Source organism: Nansenia antarctica (genome assembly GCF_963989245.1).
Source record: "Nansenia antarctica genome assembly, chromosome: 19".
In the NCBI taxonomy this organism is placed as follows: Eukaryota; Metazoa; Chordata; class Actinopteri; order Argentiniformes; family Microstomatidae; genus Nansenia; species Nansenia antarctica.
The window spans coordinates 1,749,787-1,769,766 of record NC_137692.1 but is presented as its reverse complement, the minus strand read 5'-3'; the positions used below and the strand labels follow the sequence as shown (position 1 = coordinate 1,769,766).

The window sequence follows — 19,980 nt, the reverse complement described above, 5'->3', positions numbered from 1 at the left end:
TGTTTCCTTCCCTTCTGTGTTCTCCTCTATCATTCTCCATCCAGGTGTTGTCAATTGGCCAATCATTCCCTCATTCATCATCCCACTCCCATCCAATCAGAAGGCTGCCCATTCTCCAATCAGAGGGCTGCCCGTCTGTTTAAATGCTCCTCCTTGTCTCCCATTGTTAGTTGACTGTTTGGTTGTGTTTTGTTTGTTAGTTTGTCTTGATTCAGTGTAAAAGTGTTGGTTTAAAAGCAGGAGAACTTTGTCAAAAGTTAAAGTAATATTTAGAGGCTCGCGCCCCGTTCAGCTGGATGCCGTTCAGCTGGGTGCCCCGGCAGATGCTGAGTGGAGACGCTGCGGAGGAAGAGGGGGAGAGCGACGGAGATACCCCTTCTTTCTCCTCCACTCTGGCTGCTTAAGGAGTTTCATATTCATTCTTGAGGCTTGCCTTTGCTCGCTGGCTGTCTGGGGAACTAGAACTGCCTCTCTTGTGCCTTGTGTTCCAGGCACAGAAAGCAGTCTGGTAGTGGGTCAAAACAACAGAAAATGCTGGATTTCTAAGAAGGGCAGATGACTTTGCAGGGAAAGCAGTTTGTTCTGACGTTATGCCTGTTAGCTAAAGTGTGCCTAAGCAATTAAATTACTTCTTGCCTGCTAGCCTCCTTCCAAGTTGGCCTTTATGTGTTGTTTCATTCCTGTGTTTAAGATTGAAGACAATGAAGAGGAGAAGAAGAATGTTGACTTGTTTGATATTTTATTTAAGATGTACATAATTATTTTATGGAAATGTAATCAATTGTTAAATAAATGAATGCACATTGTGGCTGTTAATAAATATCCTTATTACATAACACCTGTAATATTTTGTTACTTCTTCTTCTCCCTAGCGAACATAGAACGTAACAATTCTCCAATCAGAGGGCTGCCCGTCTGTTTAAATGCTCCTCCTTGTCTCCCATTGTTAGTTGACTGTTTGGTTGTGTTTTGTTTGTTAGTTTGTCTTGATTCAGTGTAAAAGTGTTGGTTTAAAAGCAGGAGAACTTTGTCAAAAGTTAAAGTAATATTTAGAGGCTGTTAGAGAAGAGGGACAGGGATTGTGTGACAAAATGGCTGCTAAATCATCTCTCCCAGAGGAGGATTTCTCCTGTCCTGTGTGCTGTGACATCTTTAAAGATCCTGTCATCCTGTCCTGTAGTCACAGCTTCTGTAAAGCCTGTCTGCAGGAATACTGGGAACACAAGGAATCTCGGGAATGTCCAGTTTGTAGGAGAAGATCCTCAAAGCATGAGCCTCTTACCTTTAACCTAGCTCTAAAGAACGTGTGTGAGGCCTTCTTACAGGAGAGAAGTCAGAGAGCTGAGGCAGGGTCTGAGGTGCTGTGCAGTCTGCACGGTGAGAAACTCAAGCTCTTCTGTCTGGATGATAAACAGCCCATCTGTGTGGTGTGTCAGGCCTCAAAGAAACACAAATCTCATGACTGTGTCCCAGTAGACGAGGCTGCACAGGAACATAAGGAGGAACTCCAGACAGCTCTGAAACCCTTACAGGAGAAGCTGGAGGTCTTTAACAAAGTTAAACAAACCTGTGATGAAACATCAGAGCACATTAAGAGCCAGGCCCAGCACACAGAGAGACAGATTAAGGAGGGGTTTGAGAAACTCCACCAGTTTCTACGAGAGGAAGAGGAGGCCAGGATGGCTGCACTGAGAGAGGAAGAGGAGCAGAAGAGTCAGATGATAAAGAAGAAGACTGAGTCACTGAGCAGACAGATATCATCACTTTCAGACACAATCACAGCCTTAGAGAAGGAGCTGAAAGCTGAAGACATCTCCTTCCTGCAGAACTTCAAGGCCAGTAAGAAAAGAGCCCAGTTTACACTGCCAGACCCAGAGAAGGTTTCAAGTTTGTCTTTCTTAAGTCTTTGAATTTAAACGAAACCACTGGTTCTCATTGAATTCACTGTTGCCTTAATATAACCATGACACGTTTTTTGGGGGGTTTATTTGTTTTACAGGTGCTGGGAAGGACGACCAAGCAGGTCAAACACCTGAGGAGGGGGCTAAAAGACACCGGTGTCTGGGAGCTATTAAGTTCCAGGCCAGACACTGTGCCAGTCTTATGGCCAAGAGCCGCAGAAACCAGGATAACGCCACAGGTAATGCAAATGAAAACATTAAAGCTACATGTGACAGCATTTTCTTTTTTGCTGACATGCAGGGGCAAGAGCTGTTTTGTGCTGGAGCCTACCATTCAATAACCACCATTTTGTTTGCACATTCAGGTATGTTGTATGTATGTTGTATCCATGGGTATGGTTTAGTCTTGTGTGTTATAATGATATGAATGGTATGATAACTAATCATTATTTGATGTTATGACAAAGGCTCACCCCTTTCGTCTTTGTGTGCTGGAGATGGGGCGAGAGCTGTTTTGTGCTGGAGCCTACCATTAAATAACCACCATTTTGTTTGCACATTCAGATAAATAAACAGCTTGAAAGTGAACCTGTGTGCCTGCCTGGTCTGTCCGGATTGTGAGGGGTTACACCAGCAAGGCAATAATAAAGGTGAGATGTGACCGTTGACCGTGTGCGGACAACCGCAAGGTGGGGGAGATCCCCAGCAAGGCAATAATAAAGGTGAGATGTGACCGTTGACCGTGTGGGAGGCCAAGATGAAGGTGCACGTGGACAACCGCAAGGTGGGGGATAGGCAATAATAAAGGTGAGATGTGACCGTTGACCGTGTGGGAGGCCAAGATGAAGGTGCACGCGGACAACCGCAAGGTGGGGGAGATCCCCGAGGACGAGCAGCTCAACCGGACAGAGAGCGACGCCGAGAGCCAGAGGGGGGACCCGTGCGACGGGGAGTACTGGTCGGACAGCGAACACAACCGGACGGAGAGTGACGCCGAGAGCCAGAGGGGGGACCCGTGCGACGGGGAGTACTGGTCGGACAGCGAACACAACTTCCTGGACCCCAACATCGGCGGCGTGGCGGTGGCCCCGGCCCACGGCTCCATCCTGATTGAGTGCGCCCGGCGCGAGCTGCATGCCACCACGCCTCTGAAGAGGCCCGACCGCTCCCACCCCACGCGCATCTCCCTGGTCTTCTACATGCACAAGAACCTGAACCAGCCCGTCCACGGCCTGGCCATGTGGGAGGCCAAGATGAATGTGCACGCTTTGTATTTTATGGATGGATAAAGTTGTGAGCTAACTAGCTAACTAGCTAACAGCTAGTTAGCGTGAGCTAAGATGGCGGCAATGTAGCGTGTTCTGAATGTATTGTTTTGCTGACATGCAGGGGCGAGAGCTGTTTTGTGCTGGAGCCTACCATTAAATAACCACCATTTTGTTTGCACATTCAGGTATGTTGTATGTATGTTGTATCCATGGGTATGGTTGTGTGTGCCTGCCTGGTCTGTCCGGATTGTGAGGGGTTACACCAGCAAGGCAATAATAAAGGTGAGATGTGACCGTTGACCGTGTGCGGACAACCGCAAGGTGGGGGAGATCCCCAGCAAGATTCACTGCAGGGGAAGGAGGGAGTGAAGATGAAGAACAACGACCACATCAACCTGAAGGTGGCGGGACAGGACGGGTCTGTGGTCCGTTTCAAGGTCAAGAGACACACGCCGCTCAGCAAGCTGATGAAGGCCTACTGTGAAAGACAGGGATTGACCATGACACGGATCCGGTTCAGGTTCGACGGACAGCCAATCAAGGAGACGGACACACCTGCACAGTTGGCAATGGAGGATGACGATCAAATCGATGCTTTCCAGCAACAGACCGGAGGCCACTAAAAGTGTCATGTACCCCGCCACCCTGGATCTGCGCTTTGTCTCACCGCATCTCGTCCTCACTTGTGCCCAGAACCTGTGAGGTTTAATATTGTGTTTCCTTCCCTTCTGTGTTCTCCTCTATCATTCTCCATCCAGGTGTTGTCAATTGGCCAATCATTCCCTCATTCATCATCCCACTCCCATCCAATCAGAAGGCTGCCCATTCTCCAATCAGAGGGCTGCCCGTCTGTTTAAATGCTCCTCCTTGTCTCCCATTGTTAGTTGACTGTTTGGTTGTGTTTTGTTTGTTAGTTTGTCTTGATTCAGTGTAAAAGTGTTGGTTTAAAAGCAGGAGAACTTTGTCAAAAGTTAAAGTAATATTTAGAGGCTCGCGCCCCGTTCAGCTGGATGCCGTTCAGCTGGGTGCCCCGGCAGATGCTGAGTGGAGACGCTGCGGAGGAAGAGGGGGAGAGCGACGGAGATACCCCTTCTTTCTCCTCCACTCTGGCTGCTTAAGGAGTTTCATATTCATTCTTGAGGCTTGCCTTTGCTCGCTGGCTGTCTGGGGAACTAGAACTGCCTCTCTTGTGCCTTGTGTTCCAGGCACAGAAAGCAGTCTGGTAGTGGGTCAAAACAACAGAAAATGCTGGATTTCTAAGAAGGGCAGATGACTTTGCAGGGAAAGCAGTTTGTTCTGACGTTATGCCTGTTAGCTAAAGTGTGCCTAAGCAATTAAATTACTTCTTGCCTGCTAGCCTCCTTCCAAGTTGGCCTTTATGTGTTGTTTCATTCCTGTGTTTAAGATTGAAGACAATGAAGAGGAGAAGAAGAATGTTGACTTGTTTGATATTTTATTTAAGATGTACATAATTATTTTATGGAAATGTAATCAATTGTTAAATAAATGAATGCACATTGTGGCTGTTAATAAATATCCTTATTACATAACACCTGTAATATTTTGTTACTTCTTCTTCTCCCTAGCGAACATAGAACGTAACAATTCTCCAATCAGAGGGCTGCCCGTCTGTTTAAATGCTCCTCCTTGTCTCCCATTGTTAGTTGACTGTTTGGTTGTGTTTTGTTTGTTAGTTTGTCTTGATTCAGTGTAAAAGTGTTGGTTTAAAAGCAGGAGAACTTTGTCAAAAGTTAAAGTAATATTTAGAGGCTGTTAGAGAAGAGGGACAGGGATTGTGTGACAAAATGGCTGCTAAATCATCTCTCCCAGAGGAGGATTTCTCCTGTCCTGTGTGCTGTGACATCTTTAAAGATCCTGTCATCCTGTCCTGTAGTCACAGCTTCTGTAAAGCCTGTCTGCAGGAATACTGGGAACACAAGGAATCTCGGGAATGTCCAGTTTGTAGGAGAAGATCCTCAAAGCATGAGCCTCTTACCTTTAACCTAGCTCTAAAGAACGTGTGTGAGGCCTTCTTACAGGAGAGAAGTCAGAGAGCTGAGGCAGGGTCTGAGGTGCTGTGCAGTCTGCACGGTGAGAAACTCAAGCTCTTCTGTCTGGATGATAAACAGCCCATCTGTGTGGTGTGTCAGGCCTCAAAGAAACACAAATCTCATGACTGTGTCCCAGTAGACGAGGCTGCACAGGAACATAAGGAGGAACTCCAGACAGCTCTGAAACCCTTACAGGAGAAGCTGGAGGTCTTTAACAAAGTTAAACAAACCTGTGATGAAACATCAGAGCACATTAAGAGCCAGGCCCAGCACACAGAGAGACAGATTAAGGAGGGGTTTGAGAAACTCCACCAGTTTCTACGAGAGGAAGAGGAGGCCAGGATGGCTGCACTGAGAGAGGAAGAGGAGCAGAAGAGTCAGATGATAAAGAAGAAGACTGAGTCACTGAGCAGACAGATATCATCACTTTCAGACACAATCACAGCCTTAGAGAAGGAGCTGAAAGCTGAAGACATCTCCTTCCTGCAGAACTTCAAGGCCAGTAAGAAAAGAGCCCAGTTTACACTGCCAGACCCAGAGAAGGTTTCAAGTTTGTCTTTCTTAAGTCTTTGAATTTAAACGAAACCACTGGTTCTCATTGAATTCACTGTTGCCTTAATATAACCATGACACGTTTTTTGGGGGGTTTATTTGTTTTACAGGTGCTGGGAAGGACGACCAAGCAGGTCAAACACCTGAGGAGGGGGCTAAAAGACACCGGTGTCTGGGAGCTATTAAGTTCCAGGCCAGACACTGTGCCAGTCTTATGGCCAAGAGCCGCAGAAACCAGGATAACGCCACAGGTAATGCAAATGAAAACATTAAAGCTACATGTGACAGCATTTTCTTTTTTGCTGACATGCAGGGGCAAGAGCTGTTTTGTGCTGGAGCCTACCATTCAATAACCACCATTTTGTTTGCACATTCAGGTATGTTGTATGTATGTTGTATCCATGGGTATGGTTTAGTCTTGTGTGTTATAATGATATGAATGGTATGATAACTAATCATTATTTGATGTTATGACAAAGGCTCACCCCTTTCGTCTTTGTGTGCTGGAGATGGGGCGAGAGCTGTTTTGTGCTGGAGCCTACCATTAAATAACCACCATTTTGTTTGCACATTCAGATAAATAAACAGCTTGAAAGTGAACCTGTGTGCCTGCCTGGTCTGTCCGGATTGTGAGGGGTTACACCAGCAAGGCAATAATAAAGGTGAGATGTGACCGTTGACCGTGTGCGGACAACCGCAAGGTGGGGGAGATCCCCAGCAAGGCAATAATAAAGGTGAGATGTGACCGTTGACCGTGTGGGAGGCCAAGATGAAGGTGCACGTGGACAACCGCAAGGTGGGGGATAGGCAATAATAAAGGTGAGATGTGACCGTTGACCGTGTGGGAGGCCAAGATGAAGGTGCACGCGGACAACCGCAAGGTGGGGGAGATCCCCGAGGACGAGCAGCTCAACCGGACAGAGAGCGACGCCGAGAGCCAGAGGGGGGACCCGTGCGACGGGGAGTACTGGTCGGACAGCGAACACAACCGGACGGAGAGTGACGCCGAGAGCCAGAGGGGGGACCCGTGCGACGGGGAGTACTGGTCGGACAGCGAACACAACTTCCTGGACCCCAACATCGGCGGCGTGGCGGTGGCCCCGGCCCACGGCTCCATCCTGATTGAGTGCGCCCGGCGCGAGCTGCATGCCACCACGCCTCTGAAGAGGCCCGACCGCTCCCACCCCACGCGCATCTCCCTGGTCTTCTACATGCACAAGAACCTGAACCAGCCCGTCCACGGCCTGGCCATGTGGGAGGCCAAGATGAATGTGCACGCTTTGTATTTTATGGATGGATAAAGTTGTGAGCTAACTAGCTAACTAGCTAACAGCTAGTTAGCGTGAGCTAAGATGGCGGCAATGTAGCGTGTTCTGAATGTATTGTTTTGCTGACATGCAGGGGCGAGAGCTGTTTTGTGCTGGAGCCTACCATTAAATAACCACCATTTTGTTTGCACATTCAGGTATGTTGTATGTATGTTGTATCCATGGGTATGGTTGTGTGTGCCTGCCTGGTCTGTCCGGATTGTGAGGGGTTACACCAGCAAGGCAATAATAAAGGTGAGATGTGACCGTTGACCGTGTGCGGACAACCGCAAGGTGGGGGAGATCCCCAGCAAGATTCACTGCAGGGGAAGGAGGGAGTGAAGATGAAGAACAACGACCACATCAACCTGAAGGTGGCGGGACAGGACGGGTCTGTGGTCCGTTTCAAGGTCAAGAGACACACGCCGCTCAGCAAGCTGATGAAGGCCTACTGTGAAAGACAGGGATTGACCATGACACGGATCCGGTTCAGGTTCGACGGACAGCCAATCAAGGAGACGGACACACCTGCACAGTTGGCAATGGAGGATGACGATCAAATCGATGCTTTCCAGCAACAGACCGGAGGCCACTAAAAGTGTCATGTACCCCGCCACCCTGGATCTGCGCTTTGTCTCACCGCATCTCGTCCTCACTTGTGCCCAGAACCTGTGAGGTTTAATATTGTGTTTCCTTCCCTTCTGTGTTCTCCTCTATCATTCTCCATCCAGGTGTTGTCAATTGGCCAATCATTCCCTCATTCATCATCCCACTCCCATCCAATCAGAAGGCTGCCCATTCTCCAATCAGAGGGCTGCCCGTCTGTTTAAATGCTCCTCCTTGTCTCCCATTGTTAGTTGACTGTTTGGTTGTGTTTTGTTTGTTAGTTTGTCTTGATTCAGTGTAAAAGTGTTGGTTTAAAAGCAGGAGAACTTTGTCAAAAGTTAAAGTAATATTTAGAGGCTCGCGCCCCGTTCAGCTGGATGCCGTTCAGCTGGGTGCCCCGGCAGATGCTGAGTGGAGACGCTGCGGAGGAAGAGGGGGAGAGCGACGGAGATACCCCTTCTTTCTCCTCCACTCTGGCTGCTTAAGGAGTTTCATATTCATTCTTGAGGCTTGCCTTTGCTCGCTGGCTGTCTGGGGAACTAGAACTGCCTCTCTTGTGCCTTGTGTTCCAGGCACAGAAAGCAGTCTGGTAGTGGGTCAAAACAACAGAAAATGCTGGATTTCTAAGAAGGGCAGATGACTTTGCAGGGAAAGCAGTTTGTTCTGACGTTATGCCTGTTAGCTAAAGTGTGCCTAAGCAATTAAATTACTTCTTGCCTGCTAGCCTCCTTCCAAGTTGGCCTTTATGTGTTGTTTCATTCCTGTGTTTAAGATTGAAGACAATGAAGAGGAGAAGAAGAATGTTGACTTGTTTGATATTTTATTTAAGATGTACATAATTATTTTATGGAAATGTAATCAATTGTTAAATAAATGAATGCACATTGTGGCTGTTAATAAATATCCTTATTACATAACACCTGTAATATTTTGTTACTTCTTCTTCTCCCTAGCGAACATAGAACGTAACAATTCTCCAATCAGAGGGCTGCCCGTCTGTTTAAATGCTCCTCCTTGTCTCCCATTGTTAGTTGACTGTTTGGTTGTGTTTTGTTTGTTAGTTTGTCTTGATTCAGTGTAAAAGTGTTGGTTTAAAAGCAGGAGAACTTTGTCAAAAGTTAAAGTAATATTTAGAGGCTGTTAGAGAAGAGGGACAGGGATTGTGTGACAAAATGGCTGCTAAATCATCTCTCCCAGAGGAGGATTTCTCCTGTCCTGTGTGCTGTGACATCTTTAAAGATCCTGTCATCCTGTCCTGTAGTCACAGCTTCTGTAAAGCCTGTCTGCAGGAATACTGGGAACACAAGGAATCTCGGGAATGTCCAGTTTGTAGGAGAAGATCCTCAAAGCATGAGCCTCTTACCTTTAACCTAGCTCTAAAGAACGTGTGTGAGGCCTTCTTACAGGAGAGAAGTCAGAGAGCTGAGGCAGGGTCTGAGGTGCTGTGCAGTCTGCACGGTGAGAAACTCAAGCTCTTCTGTCTGGATGATAAACAGCCCATCTGTGTGGTGTGTCAGGCCTCAAAGAAACACAAATCTCATGACTGTGTCCCAGTAGACGAGGCTGCACAGGAACATAAGGAGGAACTCCAGACAGCTCTGAAACCCTTACAGGAGAAGCTGGAGGTCTTTAACAAAGTTAAACAAACCTGTGATGAAACATCAGAGCACATTAAGAGCCAGGCCCAGCACACAGAGAGACAGATTAAGGAGGGGTTTGAGAAACTCCACCAGTTTCTACGAGAGGAAGAGGAGGCCAGGATGGCTGCACTGAGAGAGGAAGAGGAGCAGAAGAGTCAGATGATAAAGAAGAAGACTGAGGCACTGAGCAGACAGATATCATCACTTTCAGACACAATCACAGCCTTAGAGAAGGAGCTGAAAGCTGAAGACATCTCCTTCCTGCAGAACTTCAAGGCCAGTAAGAAAAGAGCCCAGTTTACACTGCCAGACCCAGAGAAGGTTTCAAGTTTGTCTTTCTTAAGTCTTTGAATTTAAACGAAACCACTGGTTCTCATTGAATTCACTGTTGCCTTAATATAACCATGACACGTTTTTTGGGGGGTTTATTTGTTTTACAGGTGCTGGGAAGGACGACCAAGCAGGTCAAACACCTGAGGAGGGGGCTAAAAGACACCGGTGTCTGGGAGCTATTAAGTTCCAGGCCAGACACTGTGCCAGTCTTATGGCCAAGAGCCGCAGAAACCAGGATAACGCCACAGGTAATGCAAATGAAAACATTAAAGCTACATGTGACAGCATTTTCTTTTTTGCTGACATGCAGGGGCAAGAGCTGTTTTGTGCTGGAGCCTACCATTCAATAACCACCATTTTGTTTGCACATTCAGGTATGTTGTATGTATGTTGTATCCATGGGTATGGTTTAGTCTTGTGTGTTATAATGATATGAATGGTATGATAACTAATCATTATTTGATGTTATGACAAAGGCTCACCCCTTTCGTCTTTGTGTGCTGGAGATGGGGCGAGAGCTGTTTTGTGCTGGAGCCTACCATTAAATAACCACCATTTTGTTTGCACATTCAGATAAATAAACAGCTTGAAAGTGAACCTGTGTGCCTGCCTGGTCTGTCCGGATTGTGAGGGGTTACACCAGCAAGGCAATAATAAAGGTGAGATGTGACCGTTGACCGTGTGCGGACAACCGCAAGGTGGGGGAGATCCCCAGCAAGGCAATAATAAAGGTGAGATGTGACCGTTGACCGTGTGGGAGGCCAAGATGAAGGTGCACGTGGACAACCGCAAGGTGGGGGATAGGCAATAATAAAGGTGAGATGTGACCGTTGACCGTGTGGGAGGCCAAGATGAAGGTGCACGCGGACAACCGCAAGGTGGGGGAGATCCCCGAGGACGAGCAGCTCAACCGGACAGAGAGCGACGCCGAGAGCCAGAGGGGGGACCCGTGCGACGGGGAGTACTGGTCGGACAGCGAACACAACCGGACGGAGAGTGACGCCGAGAGCCAGAGGGGGGACCCGTGCGACGGGGAGTACTGGTCGGACAGCGAACACAACTTCCTGGACCCCAACATCGGCGGCGTGGCGGTGGCCCCGGCCCACGGCTCCATCCTGATTGAGTGCGCCCGGCGCGAGCTGCATGCCACCACGCCTCTGAAGAGGCCCGACCGCTCCCACCCCACGCGCATCTCCCTGGTCTTCTACATGCACAAGAACCTGAACCAGCCCGTCCACGGCCTGGCCATGTGGGAGGCCAAGATGAATGTGCACGCTTTGTATTTTATGGATGGATAAAGTTGTGAGCTAACTAGCTAACTAGCTAACAGCTAGTTAGCGTGAGCTAAGATGGCGGCAATGTAGCGTGTTCTGAATGTATTGTTTTGCTGACATGCAGGGGCGAGAGCTGTTTTGTGCTGGAGCCTACCATTAAATAACCACCATTTTGTTTGCACATTCAGGTATGTTGTATGTATGTTGTATCCATGGGTATGGTTGTGTGTGCCTGCCTGGTCTGTCCGGATTGTGAGGGGTTACACCAGCAAGGCAATAATAAAGGTGAGATGTGACCGTTGACCGTGTGCGGACAACCGCAAGGTGGGGGAGATCCCCAGCAAGATTCACTGCAGGGGAAGGAGGGAGTGAAGATGAAGAACAACGACCACATCAACCTGAAGGTGGCGGGACAGGACGGGTCTGTGGTCCGTTTCAAGGTCAAGAGACACACGCCGCTCAGCAAGCTGATGAAGGCCTACTGTGAAAGACAGGGATTGACCATGACACGGATCCGGTTCAGGTTCGACGGACAGCCAATCAAGGAGACGGACACACCTGCACAGTTGGCAATGGAGGATGACGATCAAATCGATGCTTTCCAGCAACAGACCGGAGGCCACTAAAAGTGTCATGTACCCCGCCACCCTGTATCTGCGCTTTGTCTCACCGCATCTCGTCCTCACTTGTGCCCAGAACCTGTGAGGTTTAATATTGTGTTTCCTTCCCTTCTGTGTTCTCCTCTATCATTCTCCATCCAGGTGTTGTCAATTGGCCAATCATTCCCTCATTCATCATCCCACTCCCATCCAATCAGAAGGCTGCCCATTCTCCAATCAGAGGGCTGCCCGTCTGTTTAAATGCTCCTCCTTGTCTCCCATTGTTAGTTGACTGTTTGGTTGTGTTTTGTTTGTTAGTTTGTCTTGATTCAGTGTAAAAGTGTTGGTTTAAAAGCAGGAGAACTTTGTCAAAAGTTAAAGTAATATTTAGAGGCTCGCGCCCCGTTCAGCTGGATGCCGTTCAGCTGGGTGCCCCGGCAGATGCTGAGTGGAGACGCTGCGGAGGAAGAGGGGGAGAGCGACGGAGATACCCCTTCTTTCTCCTCCACTCTGGCTGCTTAAGGAGTTTCATATTCATTCTTGAGGCTTGCCTTTGCTCGCTGGCTGTCTGGGGAACTAGAACTGCCTCTCTTGTGCCTTGTGTTCCAGGCACAGAAAGCAGTCTGGTAGTGGGTCAAAACAACAGAAAATGCTGGATTTCTAAGAAGGGCAGATGACTTTGCAGGGAAAGCAGTTTGTTCTGACGTTATGCCTGTTAGCTAAAGTGTGCCTAAGCAATTAAATTACTTCTTGCCTGCTAGCCTCCTTCCAAGTTGGCCTTTATGTGTTGTTTCATTCCTGTGTTTAAGATTGAAGACAATGAAGAGGAGAAGAAGAATGTTGACTTGTTTGATATTTTATTTAAGATGTACATAATTATTTTATGGAAATGTAATCAATTGTTAAATAAATGAATGCACATTGTGGCTGTTAATAAATATCCTTATTACATAACACCTGTAATATTTTGTTACTTCTTCTTCTCCCTAGCGAACATAGAACGTAACAATTCTCCAATCAGAGGGCTGCCCGTCTGTTTAAATGCTCCTCCTTGTCTCCCATTGTTAGTTGACTGTTTGGTTGTGTTTTGTTTGTTAGTTTGTCTTGATTCAGTGTAAAAGTGTTGGTTTAAAAGCAGGAGAACTTTGTCAAAAGTTTAAGTAATATTTAGAGGCTGTTAGAGAAGAGGGACAGGGATTGTGTGACAAAATGGCTGCTAAATCATCTCTCCCAGAGGAGGATTTCTCCTGTCCTGTGTGCTGTGACATCTTTAAAGATCCTGTCATCCTGTCCTGTAGTCACAGCTTCTGTAAAGCCTGTCTGCAGGAATACTGGGAACACAAGGAATCTCGGGAATGTCCAGTTTGTAGGAGAAGATCCTCAAAGCATGAGCCTCTTACCTTTAACCTAGCTCTAAAGAACGTGTGTGAGGCCTTCTTACAGGAGAGAAGTCAGAGAGCTGAGGCAGGGTCTGAGGTGCTGTGCAGTCTGCACGGTGAGAAACTCAAGCTCTTCTGTCTGGATGATAAACAGCCCATCTGTGTGGTGTGTCAGGCCTCAAAGAAACACAAATCTCATGACTGTGTCCCAGTAGACGAGGCTGCACAGGAACATAAGGAGGAACTCCAGACAGCTCTGAAACCCTTACAGGAGAAGCTGGAGGTCTTTAACAAAGTTAAACAAACCTGTGATGAAACATCAGAGCACATTAAGAGCCAGGCCCAGCACACAGAGAGACAGATTAAGGAGGGGTTTGAGAAACTCCACCAGTTTCTACGAGAGGAAGAGGAGGCCAGGATGGCTGCACTGAGAGAGGAAGAGGAGCAGAAGAGTCAGATGATGAAGAAGAAGACTGAGGCACTGAGCAGACAGATATCATCACTTTCAGACACAATCACAGCCTTAGAGAAGGAGCTGAAAGCTGAAGACATCTCCTTCCTGCAGAACTTCAAGGCCAGTAAGAAAAGAGCCCAGTTTACACTGCCAGACCCAGAGAAGGTTTCAAGTTTGTCTTTCTTAAGTCTTTGAATTTAAACGAAACCACTGGTTCTCATTGAATTCACTGTTGCCTTAATATAACCATGACACGTTTTGGGGGGGGTTTATTTGTTTTACAGGTGCTGGGAAGGACGACCAAGCAGGTCAAACACCTGAGGAGGGGGCTAAAAGACACCGGTGTCTGGGAGCTATTAAGTTCCAGGCCAGACACTGTGCCAGTCTTATGGCCAAGAGCCGCAGAAACCAGGATAACGCCACAGGTAATGCAAATGAAAACATTAAAGCTACATGTGACAGCATTTTCTTTTTTGCTGACATGCAGGGGCGAGAGCTGTTTTGTGCTGGAGCCTACCATTCAATAACCACCATTTTGTTTGCACATTCAGGTATGTTGTATGTATGTTGTATCCATGGGTATGGTTTAGTCTTGTGTGTTATAATGATATGAATGGTATGATAACTAATCATTATTTGATGTTATGACAAAGGCTCACCCCTTTCGTCTTTGTGTGCTGGAGATGGGGCGAGAGCTGTTTTGTGCTGGAGCCTACCATTAAATAACCACCATTTTGTTTGCACATTCAGATAAATAAACAGCTTGAAAGTGAACCTGTGTGCCTGCCTGGTCTGTCCGGATTGTGAGGGGTTACACCAGCAAGGCAATAATAAAGGTGAGATGTGACCGTTGACCGTGTGCGGACAACCGCAAGGTGGGGGAGATCCCCAGCAAGGCAATAATAAAGGTGAGATGTGACCGTTGACCGTGTGGGAGGCCAAGATGAAGGTGCACGTGGACAACCGCAAGGTGGGGGATAGGCAATAATAAAGGTGAGATGTGACCGTTGACCGTGTGGGAGGCCAAGATGAAGGTGCACGCGGACAACCGCAAGGTGGGGGAGATCCCCGAGGACGAGCAGCTCAACCGGACAGAGAGCGACGCCGAGAGCCAGAGGGGGGACCCGTGCGACGGGGAGTACTGGTCGGACAGCGAACACAACCGGACGGAGAGTGACGCCGAGAGCCAGAGGGGGGACCCGTGCGACGGGGAGTACTGGTCGGACAGCGAACACAACTTCCTGGACCCCAACATCGGCGGCGTGGCGGTGGCCCCGGCCCACGGCTCCATCCTGATTGAGTGCGCCCGGCGCGAGCTGCATGCCACCACGCCTCTGAAGAGGCCCGACCGCTCCCACCCCACGCGCATCTCCCTGGTCTTCTACATGCACAAGAACCTGAACCAGCCCGTCCACGGCCTGGCCATGTGGGAGGCCGTTTGATAACGTTCCTCATTCTGTTCCATGAGGCCGTCCTCCGATTTCTACCTCCCCCAGCCTCCCCTCTCTACCTCCCCCAGCCTCCCCCCTCTACCATTAAATAACTGCTGGAGCCTACCATTAAATAACCACCATTTTGTTTGCACATTCAGGTATGTTGTATCCATGGGTATGGTTGTGTGTGCCTGCCTGGTCTGTCCGGATTGTGAGGGGTTACACCAGCAAGGCAATAATAAAGGTGAGATGTGACCGTTGACCGTGTGCGGACAACCGCAAGGTGGGGGAGATCCCCAGCAAGGCAATAATAAAGGTGAGATGTGACCGTTGACCGTGTGGGAGGCCAAGATGAAGGTGCACGTGGACAACCGCAAGGTGGGGGATAGGCAATAATAAAGGTGAGATGTGACCGTTGACCGTGTGGGAGGCCAAGATGAAGGTGCACGCGGACAACTGCAAGGTGGGGGAGATCCCCGAGGACGAGCAGCTCAACCGGACAGAGAGCGACGCCGAGAGCCAGAGGGGGGACCCGTGCGACGGGGAGTACTGGTCGGACAGCGAACACAACCGGACGGAGAGCGACGCCGAGAGCCAGAGAGACTCATCATCGAATGAGAAAACTAATAGTGAGGGGATGAGATAGAAAACTAATAGTGTACCAAGATGATAGAGTACAGTGACAGTACCAGTAGCATTATTAGGTTTTAAGCAAAGCTGAATTAAATATAATAACGATCCTAGGTAGATCATTCTAGAACCCGTCTCAACTGTCTTGAGGTATTCTTCTAGAACCTGGTTGTGTGACTGTGCTGCTGTCTGTCTGCCGCTCCAGACCATCAGGCAGCAGAAGTTCTACCTGACGTCCCAGGCGGGGAAGCTGGAGGCCCACAAAGCCAAGCTGGAGCTCACCACCGCCAAGGCCAAGGTGGACCTCACCGCCCTGGAGAAACAGCTGCAGGAGGCCAACACGGTGCTGGAGGTCACCACCGCCAAGGCCAAGGAGGACCTCACCGCCCTGGAGAAACAGCTGCAGGACCCTTTAAACCGTTACATCATTGATGATGATGGAGTCTGATGAGTCTGATACCCGTGCGACGGGGAGTACTGGTCGGACAGCGAACACAACTTCCTGGACCCCAACATCGGCGGCGTGGCGGTGGCCCCGGCCCACGGCTCCATCCTGATTGAGTGCGCCCGGCGCGAGCTGCATGCCACCACGCCTCTGAAGAGGCCCGACCGCTCCCACCCCACGCGCATCTCCCTGGTCTTCTACATGCACAAGAACCTGAACCAGCCCGTCCACGGCCTGGCCATGTGGGAGGCCAAGATGAATGTGCACGCTTTGTATTTTATGGATGGATAAAGTTGTGAGCTAACTAGCTAACTAGCTAACAGCTAGTTAGCGTGAGCTAAGATGGCGGCAATGTAGCGTGTTCTGAATGTATTGTTTTGCTGACATGCAGGGGCGAGAGCTGTTTTGTGCTGGAGCCTACCATTAAATAACCACCATTTTGTTTGCACATTCAGGTATGTTGTATGTATGTTGTATCCATGGGTATGGTTGTGTGTGCCTGCCTGGTCTGTCCGGATTGTGAGGGGTTACACCAGCAAGGCAATAATAAAGGTGAGATGTGACCGTTGACCGTGTGCGGACAACCGCAAGGTGGGGGAGATCCCCAGCAAGATTCACTGCAGGGGAAGGAGGGAGTGAAGATGAAGAACAACGACCACATCAACCTGAAGGTGGCGGGACAGGACGGGTCTGTGGTCCGTTTCAAGGTCAAGAGACACACGCCGCTCAGCAAGCTGATGAAGGCCTACTGTGAAAGACAGGGATTGACCATGACACGGATCCGGTTCAGGTTCGACGGACAGCCAATCAAGGAGACGGACACACCTGCACAGTTGGCAATGGAGGATGACGATCAAATCGATGCTTTCCAGCAACAGACCGGAGGCCACTAAAAGTGTCATGTACCCCGCCACCCTGTATCTGCGCTTTGTCTCACCGCATCTCGTCCTCACTTGTGCCCAGAACCTGTGAGGTTTAATATTGTGTTTCCTTCCCTTCTGTGTTCTCCTCTATCATTCTCCATCCAGGTGTTGTCAATTGGCCAATCATTCCCTCATTCATCATCCCACTCCCATCCAATCAGAAGGCTGCCCATTCTCCATTCAGAGGGCTGCCCGTCTGTTTAAATGCTCCTCCTTGTCTCCCATTGTTAGTTGACTGTTTGGTTGTGTTTTGTTTGTTAGTTTGTCTTGATTCAGTGTAAAAGTGTTGGTTTAAAAGCAGGAGAACTTTGTCAAAAGTTAAAGTAATATTTAGAGGCTGTTAGAGAAGAGGGACAGGGATTGTGTGACAAAATGGCTGCTAAATCATCTCTCCCAGAGGAGGATTTCTCCTGTCCTGTGTGCTGTGACATCTTTAAAGATCCTGTCATCCTGTCCTGTAGTCACAGCTTCTGTAAAGCCTGTCTGCAGGAATACTGGGAACACAAGGAATCTCGGGAATGTCCAGTTTGTAGGAGAAGATCCTCAAAGCATGAGCCTCTTACCTTTAACCTAGCTCTAAAGAACGTGTGTGAGGCCTTCTTACAGGAGAGAAGTCAGAGAGCTGAGGCAGGGTCTGAGGTGCTGTGCAGTCTGCACGGTGAGAAACTCAAGCTCTTCTGTCTGGATGATAAACAGCCCATCTGTGTGGTGTGTCAGGCCTCAAAGAAACACAAATCTCATGACTGTGTCCCAGTAGACGAGGCTGCACAGGAACATAAGGAGGAACTCCAGACAGCTCTGAAACCCTTACAGGAGAAGCTGGAGGTCTTTAACAAAGTTAAACAAACCTGTGATGAAACATCAGAGCACATTAAGAGCCAGGCCCAGCACACAGAGAGACAGATTAAGGAGGGGTTTGAGAAACTCCACCAGTTTCTACGAGAGGAAGAGGAGGCCAGGATGGCTGCACTGAGAGAGGAAGAGGAGCAGAAGAGTCAGATGATAAAGAAGAAGACTGAGGCACTGAGCAGACAGATATCATCACGTTCAGACACAATCACAGCCTTAGAGAAGGAGCTGAAAGCTGAAGACATCTCCTTCCTGCAGAACTTCAAGGCCAGTAAGAAAAGAGCCCAGTTTACACTGCCAGACCCAGAGAAGGTTTCAGGAGCGCTGATAGACGTGGCCAAACACCTGGGCAACCTGCAGTTCAGAGTCTGGGAGAAGATGCAGGGGATTGTCAAGCATGGTTAGTACTGATGAGAACTGGATTAAGAATATCTAATAGATTATATGAATATGTTTGTTACGTCCACATGTGTCCTTGTTGTGTTTCCTTCCCTTCTGTGTTCTCCTCTATCATTCTCCATCCAGGTGTTGCCAATTGGCCAATCATTCCCTCATTCATCATCCCACTCCCATCCAATCAGAAGGCTGCCCATTCTCCAATCAGAGGGCTGCCCGTCTGTTTAAATGCTCCTCCTTGTCTCCCATTGTTAGTTGACTGTTTGGTTGTGTTTTGTTTGTTAGTTTGTCTTGATTCAGTGTAAAAGTGTTGGTTTAAAAGCAGGAGAACTTTGTCAAAAGTTAAAGTAATATTTAGAGGCTGTTAGAGAAGAGGGACAGGGATTGTGTGACAAAATGGCTGCTAAATCATCTCTCCCAGAGGAGGATTTCTCCTGTCCTGTGTGCTGTGACATCTTTAAAGATCCTGTCATCCTGTCCTGTAGTCACAGCTTCTGTAAAGCCTGTCTGCAGGAATACTGGGAATTATGTGTTCATCTTGTTTGCGGTGATGCTGTTTGGGTTCACGGTGTTCACCTTCCGTCACGTCCCGGAGACCAAAGGGAAGACCTTTGAGGAGATTGCAGCTGTGTTCCAGAAGGGAAGGAAACAGGTGCCACCAGGCCCCAAGGCTGGCACCGAACTGGAGCAACTCGGTCTTTAATATTTTATTTTTTTTTACACATTACAGCACTTCAAAGCCAATGAGCTGGGAGCTGGGAACGTTGCTAATTTTGTTAAGTTGTTTTAAAAGACACCTGTACTTGTGTCTGAATCATGGGACTCTATGAAAGGCTTGAATGAGGTCTTTGTAAATTGTTTTGTATAGCAGCCTTGGTATCCCATAATGCAGCTGTTTACAAAGCTGCTACATTTTTCACAATTATGATTTTTTCAATTAAGTTAGCGTCACACTTAAAAAAAGGATAATTTGATATGCATTCCTTTGGGTCACTGAGTGAGAGGACTTCTACTGGGAGCCGCAGGACCTCTCTGCCTGTGTAGGCACTGGTTGATGGATCACTGCTGTCTCATGACTTTAGTGTTTAGAGAGGTTAGATGAGGTGAGATGGGGTTTTGTCTCTATTCTTTTTGTCATCTCATGCTGACAAAAAGCCACTAGCCACTTGTGTGTGATGTAAAGTCTTGATGTCCCCAAACCCTAAACTGTTGATAACATGTCCAGTTCTGATTAGGGAGCAGCAATAATTAATTGACGCTAATTGAAATCTTTCATCTAATACCAGTGTGTTGCACCCACCTGGGTGTAAGTACACCATGGCAGCTATTGTTGTGCCAGAAAGCTTGTGAAAGATCATGACAATACCAATGCAAGCACCATTAATTAAGAGTCCATAGGTGCCATAGCTAAGTCACCCACTGCATCACTAGTGTTGGAGCGCTAACCCCTACTCTTTCTCTGCCCACGCTGAGAAAGATGGGTGACATTTCAGACTTTTGCCACTCCAATGTTGATGGAATAGAGCATCCAGGCCAGGGGGACATTTGGCGATGCCTGCTCACTCATGGAGATGGAGATAGGTGATAGATAGCCAGGGGTTGGAGGAGTCCTTTGTGGCGGCTAGGGGAGGTTGTAATGAGGTTGGAGCCAGGTCATTGAGCATCCACCGGAGTTTACATTGACATTTTGGAGGGCAAAAAGAAAGATGTTTCTGAAGGCACAGGTCTTGATACAAACACACCTTTTCAGAAACTTTTACTTCAGCCATTGATTAAAGTGAATGTCTGCAGGGGAAAGCTGAGAACCTTAGTTGTGGAATGTGCTCCCTAGTTTTCTACTGAATTGAATAGACCAGTAGTGGAAGTGCTTATTTAACTGAAATTAGTGTCCCCACCTTTGATTAGATGTTATTACCATTACAGTATGTGGGCATTATTGG

At 48.2% G+C, this 19,980-nt stretch overlaps 2 protein-coding genes across 2 annotated transcripts; both read left to right on the top strand.

Annotated features, from left to right (window-relative positions):
- Positions 1-8,857: 8,857 nt before the first annotated feature.
- On the top strand, positions 8,858-11,558 carry LOC308174248 (uncharacterized protein; the record flags this gene model as incomplete). Its single annotated transcript, XM_080549325.1, has 3 exons — positions 8,858-9,653; positions 9,766-9,906; positions 11,257-11,558. 3 exons carry the CDS (start codon positions 8,858-8,860, stop codon positions 11,556-11,558), a joined length of 1,239 nt encoding a protein of 412 aa, XP_080405451.1.
- A 5,609-nt stretch (positions 11,559-17,167) lies between these two features.
- On the top strand, positions 17,168-18,743 carry LOC308174247 (E3 ubiquitin-protein ligase TRIM35-like; the record flags this gene model as incomplete). Its single annotated transcript, XM_080549324.1, has 2 exons — positions 17,168-18,044; positions 18,526-18,743. 2 exons carry the CDS (start codon positions 17,168-17,170, stop codon positions 18,741-18,743), a joined length of 1,095 nt encoding a protein of 364 aa, XP_080405450.1.
- Positions 18,744-19,980: the final 1,237 nt, after the last annotated feature.